This window comes from Cupressus sempervirens, chromosome 2 (genome assembly GCF_028749045.1).
Source record: "Cupressus sempervirens isolate cs-2001-9-10 chromosome 2, ASM2874904v1, whole genome shotgun sequence".
Taxonomy (NCBI): domain Eukaryota; kingdom Viridiplantae; phylum Streptophyta; class Pinopsida; order Cupressales; family Cupressaceae; genus Cupressus; species Cupressus sempervirens.
In genome coordinates, this window is record NC_143119.1 from 477628731 (window position 1) to 477648073 (window position 19343).

General features: G+C 34.7%; 1 protein-coding gene across 4 annotated transcripts in view; it reads right to left on the minus strand.

The window, feature by feature from the left end:
• The window catches only part of LOC149573106 (Transducin family protein / WD-40 repeat family protein), a 258800-nt gene that overhangs the window by 37335 nt on the left and 202122 nt on the right, over positions 1–19343 (minus strand). For 2 of the 4 annotated variants that reach the window (XM_089814284.1, XM_089814286.1), the window contains exons 14-18: positions 15251–15467; positions 14799–15142; positions 14478–14599; positions 289–433; positions 95–187 (exon numbers count right to left, since the gene is read on the minus strand). In XM_089814284.1, coding sequence (XP_089670410.1) covers positions 95–187; positions 289–433; positions 14478–14599; positions 14799–15142; positions 15251–15467 — 921 coding nt within the window. Of the gene's footprint in view, positions 1–94; positions 188–288; positions 434–731; positions 765–14477; positions 14600–14798; positions 15143–15250; positions 15468–19343 lie in introns of all 4 variants that reach the window. The other 2 variants (XM_089814287.1, XM_089814285.1) reach the window with 2 other exon arrangements.

Genomic DNA, 19343 nt, shown 5'->3' on the forward strand with positions numbered 1-19343 from the left:
TCCAATACTTTTGAGAATTGTCAAAAGAAAAAGTTGTATTAATTTCATCTACCATTAGAGATATGGATGCATATAAGTAAAGATAAAAAATAACCTGAGAGCAAGCTTCTTGATAACAACCAACTGTACAAAGTAAGTGTATTCCTGACAAGGACTTGTCAGTGCCCACCATATTTGCTGCAACAACCTAGGAAGAGGAAGGTAGAAATGTGAATTTCAATGGATTAGCATTAATAACAACAATTCAACATAGATAAACCTCATTAGACTCATTAATTTGTTATTCACCTTAACTGCAAGCTCATATAAAGCTGAAGACACAGCTGATGATAGGGCAACTGCACGAAGAGCATCTACATAGAAATAAGGGCTATCGGGTGGAGTAGAAAGTAACAATGTCACAGCAGCTTCAAGGTCACCCACTGCTACAAGTCTGAACATGCCAGACAAGTATTAAAAAAAAATTGAACTGGAAAGAGACTTTCAAAATAAACTACAGATAAGAATCAAATATTGATAAATTGGGGGGAATGTAGAAGATACGTCTTAAAAAAGGAACTTTCTATGCATTCTAGAATATGCAGAAAATTGAATCGAAATTCCAGTAAGATTTGTACTTGTTATGTGCCAAAATTTTGAGGGAAAAAAGAATAATATATCAATCATGTTCACCATAATATTTGGTTCCATCGCACATATTATGTCAGATAAAAAATACTGTTCATACATACCAAATGAAAATGCATGCATGAGTAGGCCACAACCTACAGCACAACAGTAAGTTGTGAGCCTCTTATCTGGGAGATCTTAGGTTCGAGTCTACCTCAGCTTAACAAATAATAATAATTAATTTCAACAAATAATAATAATTAATCTCAACAAATACTAATGGCCATTACCCATAAAAAAAGAGAGTCCATGCATGAGCTAGTTTCAAGCTAAAAGATCCTCTACCATATATGAATATAAATGAACAATAATTTTCAAACTCCTTATGTCCATTTAAATACACTTCTGATATTACATTTAAGTACAATATATTGACCAGCAAAATTAAGAGTTCTGATGTTTTCCTAATGTATAATGTATCATTTAGGATGTCCAAAGATTTACACAATATAGTATACAACCACTAAATTTGGTAGGGACAGCTACTTCTAGTACCATATGACTACCACCGATGGTCAACATATTTCTTGTTGTGGAACTCAGCACACAACCTACTCCAAGACTAGGTAAAGTACAAAAATTGCATCATGTACGACATTATAGACATCCACCTTCCGTATGGCCTCCCAAGTTTCTCACCATACAACAATTTTGGATTACTTCAATACTTTATGACACCAGATAAAATAATTCCACATTGTACAGCAAGATATGTACCTCACCATGTGGTAGCCATCCATTCATCCTGTATGGCTGAGCAATGTCTTACAGCACTATTGTGTTTATCCCATACGGCCTAAATATCTTTCTACATGGCCCTCCACAATTGTGCATCATCATTACATTGTGCATCGTACCTGCACACTACTGTTTGCAAAAAAATTATTGCACAAGGGCAGAAACAACACCCTATACAATAACATTCGATCTTTTGGACCATATAGCAGCTTTTCACAAAATCACTTCAAACCATACTAACACAACTCACAAGGATGCTCCTCCATATTGTAGGGGCACTTGATCCATGGCATACTGTACATGATTATTTCTCATTGTTTGGCAACACATAGATATGTTCATGGCATACAGTACGACACATGGCACAAGTTTTTGACTTGTGGCTTGGTAATGTACAAGTGCATGATTCGTGGCATTTTGCTCTTCATCTTCAATAGCAGTTCATGCAGTGTCTCAATTGCATCACGTAGCTTATGAATTCTTCACTGCAGAAAATAATAGATGGTACTATTGGTTCCCAAAACCGCAGATTGGAAATCCAAGAGCTTGCCACTTCTCCAATAGGATTCCACAATCAATTTTGGCCAAAGAACGAGAATCACCTTGATTCCTCTGCACTTTAGGCTCCGCTACACCTAGGTGGGTAGACCTTCACCTCTAATGCTAATTGCATGGTTCAAGGTTTTCTATAGTGAACTTTAATCTTGTGAGTTCTTCAACTGGCAAAATCCTTGAACTCACTCAAAATGAGATTAAATGATGAGTGCTTAAAATGATTGGATGCTAAATGTTTGAATTGGATGTTTTGTATAATATTTGTAAAGAATGGATTTGAGGCTTGTAAGAAGGAAATTATAGATTTTCTGACTTCAATAATAAAGACCAGTGCCTTTTCTCATCCGGGCAACAAAGTCAACTACAACGAAGATTTTTATGTACAACTTGATAATGTTCTATGCACTTATACTGTCAACAATTTAATAATCAAGATGCTACAGATCAAAAATATATGCAATCTTAAATTACTTCAGGTTGAACTTAACTCCTCTGGTAGGGAGACAAACTGGACACAAATACAGAAACAATTCGATATTTCACTATATCTATGATGATAACATTCAAGATGCTAAATTACTGTGTCAACTTATCTGATATTTAAGTTGTTTACAGAATTAAAAAAATGATTATAAAGGACGAATCAATTGTAGTTTAATTCTCCATGCCTTCAATATAAACAAATAGCATAAATGACTTATTTGTTCATTAAAATATAATAAATAAATTTATTTTACAAAGTCATATTTAAGCTCCTTATTCCTCCTTACAAGTGAATAAATCTCTTTGCTTCTTGTGAATGTCGAATATCGAATATGTCCTTTTGGTGTTCTATAACTCAAGTCATATTTATATGTTAAATATTATAAGATATTGTAAAGTTTCTACAAATTCTGTTCTAAAACTCAGACTTCTATAATATCCTTTAAGTGCTGAAGATGGTCTTCTTATAATTCTGAAGGTATGAGGAGTTATCACCTTTAACTCTAATCTTAATTTGTTTTATATCTGCAATGAATTCGTATAGGTATTATTGCTTGAGGAAGCAGACTTGTGTTTATTGATCCTCAAGCTACAATAAAACCTACCATTTATATGAAGACCAAAGGGCATGTCCCTTAAAGGGACATGACCCTCTCTAGGTCGGCCCAAACACTACTTGAAGAAATTGGAACCTAAAGGAAATTATCAAATGTTCAATTAACATAACAAATTGTTATAGTTAGTAGAAGATATACTTTATGCCAAGGATCACCGCCCATCTTATTGCCAAGTCTAGTGTATATATAGGCTATCATATGATATAATAGGACAAGACTAAGGTTAATATTTAACACTCCCTCTTAACTTGATAATCATACTGAGAGATAACATATCTAGCATCATCAATTGTGATTAATAAGCATAGATTGATACTCTATATCTATCTGAATCTTCTGAGAAAAATGGTATTATGTAACATATGATACTGAGTCATATAACCATCTTGTGAAATGACTTATCACTTTATACTAGTGATGTCAATATTGCGTGTAATGTAATACACAGGATAAAATTCGAAGAATGATTAAGTTCTTCATTTATCCAGGTTATGATTCATAGGAAATGGCAATCCTATATCACAACTTGATCTTGAGTTAACATCTACCAAAACATAGGATAAAGTTTGAGGAATAAATTCTTCCTTTATCCAAGTTGTGATTCATAGACATGGAAATGCTTATGTCACAAATGATCTTGAAGTGTCACCTAGATCTAACAGTAGTTTTATACTGTTCAATACATAATCTGAGAGATCGTCATCTCTCATTATGTCTTTAATACAAGTATTCATTACCTCAGAGATCGTTAAATAATGAACACAGATGGTGGAACCCATAACAATCAATAGCATGGCAAATAAAATTATTTTATTAATAATTTAAAGAATAAAAATGAATTACAATTCAACCATACCAAGCCTTTTCCTAAAGTGATCTATCTTCACTCTATATAGAGGTTTGGTGACAATGTCTGCAATCTGATTTGCAGTGCAAATGTATTCTAATTTTATAGTATTCTTGTCTACCATATCTCTTACATAATGGTAAGGAATTTCGATATGCTTGGACCTGTCATGAAAAATTGGATTCACCGAAAGCTTGATGGAACTTTGATTATCACAATGAATAATCGTAGGATTCATGGCTTGCCCAAATAATCCAACAAGTAACCTCCTCAACCAAACTACTTCTCGAGAGGCCATAGATGCTATAATGTATTCGGCTTCTATGGAGCTTTGTGCTTCTGAAGACTATTTTCTGCATATGCAAGATATCATTGTTGATCCTTAACTGAAACAACATCTTGAAATACTTTTTCTGTTCTTAACACTTCCACCCCAATCTGAGTCAATGAATCCATGTAAATCTAAGTCAACTTTCTCATATTTGAGCCCAAGATTAAAAGTGCCTTGTAAGTATCTCATAATGTGTTTTACTCCAACTAGGTGAATCTCCTTTGGCTCACACATACACTAACTTAAGACATTAACAGCATAGCAAATATCAGATCTTGTATTTACCAAGTACATAAGGGACCAAATCATTTATCTGTAGAGAGTAGAATCTATGGAAGGTGATTCTGCTGCTACTTCTTTATGTAGATTAGTCTCCATTGGAGAAGACATAGACTTGCAATTCCACATTCCAAATTTCTTCAAAATATCTAATGAATACTTTCCTTGATTAAGTATAATGCTGTCAAAATTCTATCGTACTTCTAGTCCTAGGAAGTAATGAACAAATTCCAAGTCTTTCATCTTGAATTCTCTAATTAGATCTTTCTTGCATTGATCTATGAGATGATCATCGATTGTTATTAGTAAATCATCAACATATAGTATCAAAATTACCATATCATCTTTATCCCTTTTATAATATAAATTTGGATTGGCTTCATTTCTGGAGAATCCTAAGCTGGTGAGATACTTATCAATTCTTTCATATCAAGCCCTTAGAGCTTGCTTAAGCCCATAAAGAGCTTTCTTGAGCTTGAAAACAAAAACATTAGGATCATGAGTTTCAAATCCTTCAGGTTGCTCCAAATATACTTCTTCTATAATCTTTCCATTTAGGAATGTTGTTTTTACATCCATCCGATGTACATTCGATCCCTTCGATGCTGCAAGGGCTAGGATTGCTCTTACAAAGATGTATTTGGCAACAGGAGAAAAAGTTTTTTCATAATCAATCTCTTCTTTATGAGAGAATCCTCTGGCTACAAATCTGGCTTTATATTTTTTAAAGCTACCGTCAGCAACATGCTTTATTTTAATATCCATTTGGAAGAAACAACAGATTTTCCTTTAGGTCTTGGAACAATTTCCTAAATATCATTCTTCATAATAGATTGGTATTCTTCTACCATAGCTTCTTTCTAAGTTGTATGTTTAATAGCATCTGAAGTATTGGTTGGTTCTAATTTGGACAAATCATTCGTGTTTGCTATATGACTAGAAAATCTTTTGGGTCCTTTGCTTTCTCTGATTGTTCCAGAAGGTGCAACAAAGTCTTGTGCTTACTCGACTGTTTTAATCGCCCAAAGTGGTCTTTTCTTTGAATTTTGAGTTTCTCCAAGATTAAGGTTTTGAATTTCTTCTTCAATTTCTTCCATGTTCTCCCTTTGAGTTTCAGACTCAGTATTTCTTTTAGAACTAGGAAAAGGATAGGGTGTTTTAGAACTTAGGGCTCTTTTGAATGCTAGATCTTCTTCAAAAATTACATCCCTACTAAGTTAAATATTTTTCTATCCAGGTATGAAAATCCTATATGCTTTAGATGTTTCACTATACCCTACAAAAATACCTTTCCTCCTGGAGGGTTCTAACTTAGCTCTCTTTTCTTTTTGAACATGGATATATACAAGGCACCCAAAAATCTTAAGATGACTTATATTGGGTTTAAGCTTAGTAAAAACTTCTTCAGGAGTTTATCTCTAAGGTAGGAAGTGAGGGCTTTTGTTTTGAATATAGAAAGTAGTACAAGAGGCTTTTGCCCAAAGATAATATTCTAGATTTTGATCAAATATCATAGCTCTAGCAGCTTCTATAATTGTTCTATTCTTCCTTTCTGCTACCCCTCCATTATCAATTCTAAAAGTTATAATTTTATGTCCTGATAAGTTTTTAAATAATGTTTTAAATTCCTTAAATCTCTTTAGGATTTCTTTTGATTCTTTGCACTTTAAGAAGTAAATCCATGTTTTCCTAGAGAAGTCAGCTATGAACAAAATATAGTACCAGAATCCTCCAAGAGAAGGGACAAACATAGGTCCACATAAATCTGAATGGATTAATTCCAAAACATTGTTGGTTTATCTAGTGCTATCATGAAATGGACTTTTGGTGTTCTTACCCAGAGCGCACCCTTTGCATATGCTTGAGTGGTCTTTATTTAGTTCAAGTAAACTAGTAACCATCTTTTCCATAGTTGATAAGGTTTTGAAATTTAGATGTCCTAACCTTCTACGCCATATTTCATTTATGTTTGCAGCTTCATGAATTAAGGCTTGAATAGGTCGACTAGATTCTGAATTTAATTTATACAAATACCCTTTTCTCTAACCAATCAACTTCGCTTTCTTAATTGAGGAGTTCTTAGCCTAGGTCATTACTTTACTGTTCACGAATGCAACATTATGTCCATCATCTTCAAGTGTTGTAACCGAGATTGATTTTTTTTTATTCCTGGTACATAGAGTACTCCTTTGAGAAGAAGAGAATTTCCTGATTTTAATTTCAAGGTGCAATTTCCAATTCCTTCGACAAAAAGTGCTGAATTATCACCGATGGTGACTTCGCCATTAACTTTTTCTGATATAGAGTCTAGTGCTTCTTTGTATTCTATAATATGTCTAGATGATCCACTATCAATCACCATGCTTTAATTGAGACTTCATTTGATAGTGATGAATACAATACACGATTCTCAGGATCATGGTTATCTTCTTCCCTAGTAACATTCGTACAGTTCACTTCTTGTTTAGGATTCTCAGAGCAATTAAAAGCTATAGTGTCCAAACTTTTCACATTTGAAGCACTTTATTTTGGATAGATCTTTCTTAGATTTGTGATTCTTTTGATTACCCCCTTTCTTCTTGAAATGCTTCTTCTTGCCTTTATGGGAGTTTGTATTAAGAATATGAAGTTCTTCATCTTTCGTTTTCAATTTCCCTCCTTTCTTTAGTTTTTTGGATTCTTCCTGAAGACAATCTCCCTTAAGTCTATTAAAGTCAGGAAGTTTATCTCTGGCACTTACTCCTTGAGCGAAAGTTTCCTATGCATCTGGTAGTCCGTCTAAAGCCATCAGTGTTAGTTTCGTGTCACTAATGATGGTTCCTATACTTGCAAGTTCATCTTTTAGGCTAGCAACCCTTAGGAAATAAGAATTCATCGATTCTCCCTTCTTTATTTGTATGTGATTTAGTTGCATTTTCAGTGCTAGAACTCTGGTTGCATTGTTAACCTCATATGTATTTAGTAGTGCATTCATCATAGAAAATGGTGTTTGATGTTTTGTTAGCATAAGTACGATATCATTTTTCACTCCATCTAATACGATTTGAATGGCTTTCCTATTTCCTTTACTCTAGATAGATTTATGAGGTTCAACTGGAGGTTGTTTGGATGCTGAATCAACAAATTGTTTTACATCATTTGCTTCAAGAATCATCATGATTCTGAATTTCCAGGCATCAAAGTGTTCTTTCCTATCAAACTTGTCCTCAAGTCTAATTGTGTATGCCATTGAAGGTAGGAGAATGATGCTAGATATATATAAGGTCTAATTACTTAATTTGCAAAGCCTAGGTTTGACTACCAGAGCTTTGATACCATGTAAAGTTTTTGCAAATTCTGTTCTAAAACTCAGACATCAATAATATCCTTTAAGTGTTGAAGATGATCTTCTTATAATTCTAAAGGTAAGAGCAGTTATCACCTTTAACTCTGATCTTAATTTGTTTTATATTTGCAATGAATTCGTATAGGTATTTTTGCTTGAGGGAGAAGACTTGTGTTTATTGTGTGTCCTCAAACTACAATAAAACCTACCCTTTATATCAAGACCAAAGGGCATGTCCCTTAAAGGAACATGACCCTCTCTAGGTCGGCCCAAACACTACTTGAAGAAATCGGCACCTAAAGGAAATTATCAAATGTTTAACTAACATAACAAATTGTTATAGTTAGTACAAGATATAATTTATGCCAAGGATTGCCACGCATCTTATTGCCAAGTCTAGTGTATATATAGGCTATCATATGATATAATGGGAGAAGACTAAGGTGCGGTCTGCACTTCTCAAACCAATATGATTATCAAGTTAATATTTAACAGATATGACTTATCATAAAAAGCATGTCTCTTCATAACAAGTGATTGATCGGTAAACAGTAATCTTAATCCTTAATGTGAATCACTAACTGCTAATTGATTTGCAATAAAGATATTTGGTCTATAATTTTTTATTTTGCCTATGAATAGCAAATCGACAGATGAAGGAATGTTGTGAAGCATTATTGATGCCACTTCCGTCCTCTTGTGTGACTTTCCATTCATTTTCCCTTCCTTTGTAGCTGCTCAACTGCTCAAGACACGGAACGCTCTACTGATCACTTTGACGAAAATGATTCCTCTCACATGTGCATTCTTAGTGCATTTTGTCACTTGCTCGAGTAAGAAATAGGCAAAGTCTATCTCGCTTAGCCAGATATCCATCATTTCTATCATCATTGGACCTTACGGTTGATACAATCACAATGCTATTTTCTAAAGCTTGAAGTCTATCCACAGATTGAACATGGACGCTTGTAGACTTTTCTTTGCATTTGTCCAACCACACGTAATATTTGCCGAAGTCATTCTAACCACCACCTTTGTAATTCTGGCATTAGTAAATATTTGAAATTTGAAAACTCATATGTCATTAACTAGAATTGTTGTGTAAGGAATATATGAATCCTTTATTGTCACCATGATGTCTATAGCATTTTGCTATTTGACCTTCAAGTTTATCGTTCTCCTTTATTCCTGTCAAACTTGCAGTTCAAGGCTTGAGTATTCTACTCTGCCAATACATCTAGAATCCTTGTTCTGTATCCACCAAGCCTCTACATCCATTGGTCTTTGGTTTATTGCGGCTATACACTGGCTTTAAATAAACGTGTTTATCTTTGACTTATTGGCAAAAGATTATCGAGCATATCATATAAACGTAATCAGTAGTATTTTGACATTTTCTACTATTTCAATCCCTTAGTGCAGTGATTCCTAAGATTTCTATCAAGCCCGATATTCTTAATCTTGTCTTTGTGAATAACGTGGCGATCTCTTTGAACTTCTGATGAATGAAAAATGTTTGTTCTTTGACTTCAATAAATATCATTGTGATTTCCTTGTATATGCTTTGATGCATTGACTCTTTTCGTAACTGGCATCATCCCTTATAAAGGGTTTGAAGTATAAGCATGTTGGAAGATGGTCATCCAGAACTTCGGTGATGGATGTTTGAATTGTGTTTGTATTTATCACTCGACAATAATAATTGTTCCTTCTGTGTATTGTAGATGGCTTGATGATTATAAAGTCCATGTTGTTGTTGATGCTCAAATGTGTTGCTTCTTAGTTGTTGTCCCCCGATATGTCAAATCCTTGATGATTTATGGCTTCTGCTGCAGACAATTTGCAACTCATATCACCTCTGTTCAGGAATTTCAATTGTCAAATACTTCAGAAAAACTCAGTGTGATGTAAATTCTTATTTTGCATATGAGGATCCCTCTACATAGCTTCTAAGAACCAAGTCCTGATCAGATTTGATAATTAACAGCTGCCAATTCCCTTTGTTGTTCAATTGATTCGCAATGTTTCAATTGATGAATTCCTTATCTGTTGGTATGCTTACTGCTCTTTATCTGATTGCATTCAATAGAAGATAGACTTAATTGTATTGACTGATGATCTCAACAAGGATTGAATTCTATTGTTGTCTTATTTACTGAAAAATAAGACTGAACTACATAGTCATGTGACCAGTAGGACAAAGATATGGTATATGCTTCTGGGTCTTTGTTGTAAAGTTTCCATAATTGACTATCTTGCAAATAGCCATTCCTCTAGTGGATATGCTTACTGTTGTTCTTCTGTCCTATTTAATCTTAACTTTCTCAATAGCCTCAACATATTGTTCAACTAATTTTCCAACTCTCTCCCCAAGATCAATGGTTATCTTATGCATCTTAGTATTCAGAGCAATGGATCCTAACCCACAGGTTATGCAATAAAACTTAGGGAACGATGAAGTTATCCACGTTTTGTAACAACTGTGTCTGATACCTCGAGCCTATTTGTCAGAAAATAATATCATTAAGTATCCAATATTATTTCAAATGGAGGTCCTTATTTTGTAAAACTTATGGCTCCATCAGGTACCACAAAATTTCCTCACATCAACTAGTATGGCAACCAATTTCAAAGCGGAAAGAAGAATTTGATCAGGATTTTGTCATCATATATTGGTTTAAAACTGCAAAAATCTTTATTTTTGGGCTTTATCAGTATTGTTTTTGGCGTCTTGAAAAATCAAGAAAATGATGCACGCTATGGAGTTTTTTGTCATTCTGAAGGATTTTTTTTGGGACTTTGTGAGGGGCACAGCCCCTTGATCCCACAAGGGGCACTGCCCTCAAAGCCTCATTTGATTTTTGAATTGCAATACTAGGTTGAGTTTTCACAATACGAGTAATTGTCTACACTTTTTCTGTTTGTCTTCCCGAATATTGCTTGATCTATACTTATTGTCTCGAAGAAAACTTTCTCTTTTGGCGAGGGGATGATGTAGTTGACATACAATGCCTATTGTTATGTCTAATATTATTGTTTTTTCATCAACGTATTAATTGTCTGTTGATTGTCACTCTTAGGTTAGTCGTAAGTGTTGGTTGGTTGGCGGTTGGCTCTCTTGGCAGTTGTCATGTCCTTTAAATATGTTGTGTACACCCAAGGAAAGGAGTAGTGTTGAGTCAGATGGGTTGTAATCCTTGTTTGAACATCTCTAGTCTTCTTCTCTGTAATGAATTCATGAGCTAATAAAGATATATTTTACTTCTACTTCTGGTACACACTTCCATTGGTATTATTATTTCATGTATGTAGTTTACTAGACAGAGAGATAAACAAAGTTTTGCAATGGCCACTTAGAGTTGTTAAAGAATCGTAATATTAAACAAAACCTGTTAAAACCCTCATACCTATCTACAATTTATTATGACTGAAACTTGGCAAGGTTGTTATAGATGTATGGTAATGAAGGGTACTAGTGAAGTTTTTCTGGAAGAAGACATTTTCTTTTGGGAGGTGATGATGTAGTCAGTGTACAATACCTATTGTTAGGTCTAATAATATTGGTTATTTGTAATGTATTAATTGTTCATTGGTTGTCACTCTTAGGATAGAACTTGTAAGTGTTGGTTGATTGACAGTTGTGTGTCTCTTGGCAATCGTTGTGTTCTTTAAATATGTTGTGTACTACCAAGTAAGGGAGTGGTGTAGAGTCAAATGAGTTGTAATCCTTGGTCGACTATCTCTAGTCTTCTCTATAATAAATTCATGATCTAATAAAAATATACTTTACTCCTATTTTTCGTACACACTGCCATTGGTATTATTATTTCATGTACATAATTTACCAAGCACAACAATATACAAAGTTCTGCAATGACCACTTAGAGATGTTTCCAAATCGTAGTACTTAGCAAAACCTGCTCAAGCCCTCATTCCTATTCACCATTTATTATGACTGAAACTTGGCAAGGTTATCCTAGATGTATGGCAACGAAGCGAACTAATGACCAAGTGCTGCCAAAACCTGCACAACCACCAATGAATGACACACATCCTGCTGTGAACACAACTTTTTTTTCAATCATGGATACTTGTTTCAACTCAGAACGACCTATTTTCATTGATTGCAATCTGAAAAAACACTTCACAAGGCACATGCCTACATTTGCCTAGGATTTTTCCTTAAATGTGTTTGAACTGGGCATTTTGCAGGCTAGATCACATTTGTGCATTGATAATCTTTATTTGTTCCAAGTTCAGAGTTTATCAAAATAATTGTATGTGCACCTAGGGTTTGGAAGTTGTTAGCTTTTTGGCTAAAATTGGTTACAACATGCAGCTGGGAGATTTGTAATGTAATGTTTCGAAGGCAAACTCAGCCTGAAGGAATCTCGTCTCGAAGGGAATCTCTATTTGGAGGCAATCTCAATCCGAAGGGGAACTTGTTCCAAAGGGGGACTCAATTCGAAGGGAATCTTGACCCGAAGGGGCAAATGATCTAAAGGGGATCTCAACTCGAAGGCAATTGCTCTGATACCACTGTAATGTTCTATTGGCACCATGTGCTTGATAGCAGTTACCCATTGGTCCCGTGTGCCTAATAGCTAGTTACTCATTGGTCTCATGTACCTAATAGTCATTTACCCATTGGTCTCGTGTGCCTAATGGCCAGTTACCGTTGGTTCCGTGTGCCTAATAGCCAACTGCCCATTGGTCCGGTGTGCCTGATAGCCAGTTATCCGTTGGTCCCATGTGCCTGATGACCAGCTACACGTTGGTCTTGTGTGCCTCATGGTCGTATAGTATAGCTGAATGGAGTGAACGGTGATGTACAAACTGCTTGGGGTGGGCTGTACGGTAGCTTGGAATGGATTACGAACGATGGTGTTGATTGGTCATACAATAGCCTGGAGAGTCGTACGATATGGTGATGTTGCAGTACGGATAGAGATGGTCATACGGTATGGTAATGTTGTAGCACGGGCAGAGATGGCCGTACGGAATGGTAATGTTGCAACACGGACAAATGTATTGCATGTTGCACCAAACCAAGGGTAGTGAATGGTGTACGAATAGAAGGTAGATTCGGTCTTGAAACCGTAAACAAACTTATAATCCCAAATACATCAAATGAAAGCAAACAAGAATGGAGATTGAACACGAATATCCTTCAATTAATATTTGCAATCAGATGGTGCTTTGATTTGTCAGATTCAAGCAAAGTATTATATGCAACGGAATAGGGTGAAGGTTGAATCCCACTGAAACTAAACAAGCCAAGTAGGGAAGATCTTTCACTTCCAAAATGGCGAACGACAAAGAATCCCAACGAGAATTCGCAGTACAAAGAAATAACCCCAAAATGCATACCTACGACTAGCTACAAGCTGGGCTTAAATACCCATCGGGGAAAACCTTTCCGAAGGTATAAAAAAATAGCCGACGCCCACACCTACGGAAACAATTAAATAAAAATGGGTCAAAGATATACTAAATCAATTAGAACCACAAATACAAATATTATTAACTTGGGTCCCATATTAATTAATTAAAGTAACTAATATAGGGTCCTTTTATCATATTATTTAAATTCTGGGACCAATTAATTAATTAATAAAAATTTAATTATTACATTAAAATTTGGGGACATGACAAGTTTTTTTGTTTTTTGTTTTTTTTATCGCTAAACAGGCAAAGCCTTTGATTATATTAATTTAATAAAAATAAATACAATAGAGTATCTTCGTTCAAACGGGCACTACGTGACAAGGTTTTTGACCTTCCATTATTTTGATCAAATTTTGCCCAATCTTTTCCATCATGGGTGTGTAGGACTATCGCACACTTTTTTGATGTTACAAAAAATTCCATTTCAATCACATCATTGTACATGTTGTTAGTCTTGGAGGATTGAATGTGTTTGTCTGCCATTTTAAACAATCTTTACACAAACAAGCTTTAACTGTCTTAATGGCCTCCTCTTAACTTTTAAATTTTTAAGACCCAATTTCTCATAGGAATCTTCTCAACATGAATTGAACCCCTTTTGAATATAGACAGCTCCTTCAGATTGGTGCACTTATGAGCATTAGAGAACCTTATTCAGAGCCTTTTGTAGTCTGATGAACACCTGTTGTTGCCGCAGATTAGCTTCAAACATAGATTTGAACATAGGAAAATAAGCTTGAAACCCTGCTGCTACACCTGCAATGACCTCTACAAAATGAAAATCAACACTGGGAAATGTTTTTAAGTGTATAGCATAATCTATATTGTTTCTTTTTCACGTGTAATTACCCATCTTAACAAAGGAAAGAAATACAAAATGTTCATGTGTCAGTGATTGAAATGCAAATCAGTTATCGGAAACTTACTGCTTGTTTAAAATCTCAAATAAAAGAAAACAAAGGAATACAGTTGCATATACTATGCACAATCTACAAGTGACGACCTGAGTTTATTGATCACAAATCAAATAAAGAATTCACTCAATAATACAAGCTTCCTTAGGAATACTCCACCTTCCATTCAGCTATTTTAATTCTCAAAATAATGCAGACAGCACAACTACTAAACTTCTTAACTGCTCTTGCAATTTTGAAAGAGTGCCAAAATATCCCAATTTGATCTTACTCATGTACACGTTTTTGAGATGCATCTCCTCCTCCTAGTTCACCATGCCATGATATACGTTCCAGGGCATCCACATACAATGCTCCTTGGACAGATGGTGTCACACCCAATCCTTGATATGGCTGAGAATGACAACATATATAAAAGTATGGTCATTGAAATCTTACTCTTATCATGATAGTTAAGATGATCAAGGAATGCACACATATTAACTGCTATGATTTAGACATTCGATGAATATTCAACAAAATTTTTGCAGCCAGCACATAAAGCTATTCATGCAAATAAAAGAGATTTGCATGTGGGCCCTTTATTAAATACCAGTTGTACCATCACAGGGGAACTGCAGTCTTGTAAGCTCTGTGCGGAAAAGTCTGAAACCTCATGTTTCCTCTCTTTTAGTGATGCAATCCTTTTTGTTGATTTCTCTATGTCCAATGCTTCTGATGTGGTTAGTTCAGCAGAGGCTTTAATAGGTTTGTTTTGTTTAAGGGATCTCTCATGTATCTTCTCAGTCAGACAAGAAAGGATGTCGGGAAGTTGTAACCAAAAGAGAGCTTCAGAGAACTCGCCAAAGTGTATGGCAGCAAAAGCAAATCTTGCTGTGCATCCTTTATTGAGCAAAGTAGCATATCTTCGGATCCTGTCATTGTCCAATAGTCGCCCTGACAAGAACATGTACAAAGCCTAATTTAGTCAATCTTTTACTAAGGAAATATTTTGTTAGACTATTATATAATTTGTGTTTTAAACTACAAAGAGAATTGTACTACCTGTCTTACGGTAAGGTTCTAAAATTTTCAGTAGTAATTCTGGAACAACTGAATCACCAATCACAGGAAGAGATGTATCCAGCATGTATTTACGAAGATCTTTCTGCTCTTGCATCAATGGAATTCCAGCAGTATGCATAGTAGCCATATCATTCACTGATATGTGGGCATTAAACCATGAAGGTTGAACTCCCCATTGCAAAAGCATACGTAAAGCCTGTCAGCAATTGCAATGCCAGAAAAATGTAAGCATTAAACCTGCAAGATTTCAACTCATAAGTTCCCTTCCTTCTTTAGTATGGATGCAATGCATAAGTATAAAATTTAATTTTACTATCATGACCATCAAAGACATAAACATAATATTAAATGTCTAATCATAAATAGAAAAATCAGCAAATTGTCAAATGAATAAGTCGCCAATTACAATAGATAATGTGTCTTACAAATTGTGTTTAAAGGGATATGCTTTGTAAATATTTAGTGTTACCTTTATAATTGTAACTGTCATTAACCATCCATTGTGTAAATCTATATTTTTTTGTTAAACAATGCATTAATGCTAAGTGTCTCAGCCAATAAATGTTGTAACATAGCTCCACATAATCACTTCAAGATCATACATAGTATATAGACTTTGAAAGTAATACTACTAATTTATAAGAATGGGGACCTCATTGTTACAACCCAATTTTTGGCTCAATTTAAAACTGTTCATATAGCCGTTAAAATTTCATGTGAAGTCAGTTAACAGGTAAAATTAGTTACGATTCATGTGAAGATGACATGTTAGTTAATTGTTATGATGTTATCATATTGAAAACTTGGAACATTGGTTATTCATTATAGATTCATGGGAGGCGAAATGGTGGTTAGTTTTTATGATGGTTTATGAATAATAACTTGTTCTAGTAATTGTGACTATATTAAGGAATATGATGTTATTGTAGAGAATCCCTTGCAGGAGCATGTCGAAGGGGGGAAGCATTGCTAGAAAGAAATTGGGCACGGGGGGCACCACCATCACTAGGCAAATAGGTATGAGTTGTGAACCCCTATGGCTAAAGGAAAATGGCTAGACAAGCAAGAGTGTACGTTGGACAAGCATGAGCTAACTCGTTAGATTTTATATATCACTTCATAATAAAAGAATTCACTAAGCATAAATTGAATTATGAACAAGTTGGTACCTTTGTGTTATTCGGTTGGAGCCTCTTGGTGTTTAAAGCTCGTCCCAACATATCGATGCCATGATACTTAAATATCTATACATGCACATACAAGTATGTGTATAAGCGTAAGCAAATTTTATATATATATATATATATATATAACGACCCATACACATACTTGATATGTGGCGTATATGTAAGAAATATTGGTTTACACATGTACACATATATTCATACATACATATATAGGTATATTAGATACCATGATGTTATATATTAAGACAACATTATTGTTTTTTTCATCCTTGGCCAAAGTCTTATTTAATTTGCCTTGAGCGGCCACCTTGCTAATCTTTCTCTTTAGACTTTATGTCATTTCGGTGACCTTAATTTAAAAATATGCTCCATGTTCGATGGCTCTTTGTATCCTTTTATAACTCCTCCACTATCACCTTTCTTAATGGAGAATGAAATTGTTTATTAATCAATGAGAACCTGATGGTTTTTACCAGCAACCTTGAAACCAGGGGGCTACATAATGTAGACCTCTTCATGGAGATCACCATTCAGGAAAGCACTCTTGACGTCCATCTGATGGACCTTCCAGCCAAACTGTGCTACCATGGCTAGGACTAGTCTGATGGTGCTCATCATTGCAATTGGAGCAAAGCTCTCCTCATAATCAATACCCTAATGCTAAGAAAAGCCCTTTGCCACTAAACGAGCTTTGTACTTATCCAAAGTACCATCTGATTTGTATTTGATTTTGTAAACTCATTTGCAGCCAATGGGTTTCTGCCTTGGTGGAAGATCAGATGGACCTTCCAGCCAAACTGTGCTACCATGGCTAGGACTAATCTGATGGTGCTCATCATTGCAATTGGAGCAAAGCTCTCCTCATAATCAATACCTTGATGCTAAGAAAAGCCCTGTGCCACTAAACGAGCTTTGTACTTATCCAAAGTACCATATGATTTGTATTTGATTTTGTAAACTCATTTGCAGCCAATGGGTTTCTGCCTTGGTGGAAGATCAGAAAGGACCCAGGTGTTGTTCTTTAGCAGGCTCTAGTGTTCAAATGTCATGCCCTGTTCCTACTTTGGAATTCCTTTAGCCTTGGAGTATGTTTAAGGTTCAAACACATGGTCAATGTTGGCCATGAGAGCAAAATTAACAGACTATAGGTTTTTGCTTTTTCTAAGCAATTCTCCCATCAATGAGCTCATCATCACGAAGATCAGCAAGTGTCTTAGCCCACCATTTGTAAAGTTTTATATTATACTATAAACTTTATTGGCGTAAATCTCAATTTTATTAATCTTGAAAATGAAGATGTTAGGATACTAATATTAAATTCTGGATTTTATTGATGATAATTTCTTGTGCAAAATATATTTTGATTATGTATTATGATCTGCAGGTGTGAAAGTATGATTGCCACTGTTATTGATCTCTCTCACACTGCAGATAATAATCATAATATATATGTATGAGAAATGGTGCAGTGAAGGGACGTGATGAAAAGTCACGTATCAACCTGCATATATCCCTACGTTCCTGGGACAGGTCATGATGGTTGATAAAATGCTATTAGTTAATGCTTGGTGGTAAACACAATTTATACCTATGGCTAGTTAAGGGTTTGTAAATGCCGTCAATAGTATTACTACACTGGTCTGATCTACGTGAGTGATAATATTATTATTGGCCAATCATAGTATCATGTGCTATCGGCAATATATAATTATGAACTGATTACATTATATAAACTAATCACAAATATGTGTATATAATATTATATGTATATATATATAATGAGATGTATATATATATATGTATAATATTATATGTATAATATTATATGTATATAAAAATATATATATATATATATATATATATATATATAATTACGTGATCAATTAAAGTTTATTTAAGAATAATCATAACAATTATAAATTCAATTTCACATATGCTAACATTCTTAACACTCCCCTCTTTAGCAAGGGAAATTGAATTACACAAAAAATATAATCAACATTATGCTTTAGACTAAGGGAGAGAAAGAAGAAAGAAAAAACATAATGGATTTTCGTTGTGTCTGGCTATCGCCCAAAAAGACCCATGAAGGTTATCATTGTGTTCGGCAAAATCCGGCCCAAAGAACAAGGATAACCCAAACTTTCAAAACAATGGGTTTTCATGGTATCCGGCTATCGCCCAAAAGGATCCATGAAGGTTATCAATGTGTTCAACAGAATCCGGCCCAAAAAGGATAACAACAAATTCAACAGTTGTTTGAAAATAGATCAACTAAAATAAAGTCGTCACTTTATCATATGATCAGAACACATGAAAGGTCGTCACCTTTCTCAAGAAAAGTCGTCACTTTTCACAATATAAGCTTGCAAGCAAAAATAAGAGAATAATTTGTATTCATGAATAATAGATGCATTTACAATAATATCATACCAAGTTTTTCTCGGAAGTACACAATTTTCAACTTCGCAAGAGGTTTGGTGAAAATATTAGCATTCTGTTCATTTGTATTGATATAACTCAATTTAATGATTTCTCTACTGACCATGTCCCTTATGTATTATAGGGAGTCTCAATATGCTTTGATCAATTGTGGAAAACTAGATTTTCTGATAGCTTGATATGACTTTGATTATCACAATGGATCACAGTTGGTTTTAGAGGTTTTCCAAATAGCCCAAATAGAAGTTTTCTTAACCAAACTGCTTCACGTGTTCCCATGGAAGCGGCTACATACTCGGCTTCGGTAGAACTTAAGGCAACAACTGGCTGTTTTCTGCTGAACCAAGATATCATGGCTGACCCAAGACTAAAGCAACAACCTGTAGTGCTCTTGTGATTAGAGGAACATCCTGCCCAATCTGAATCAGTATATCCTTCCAAAT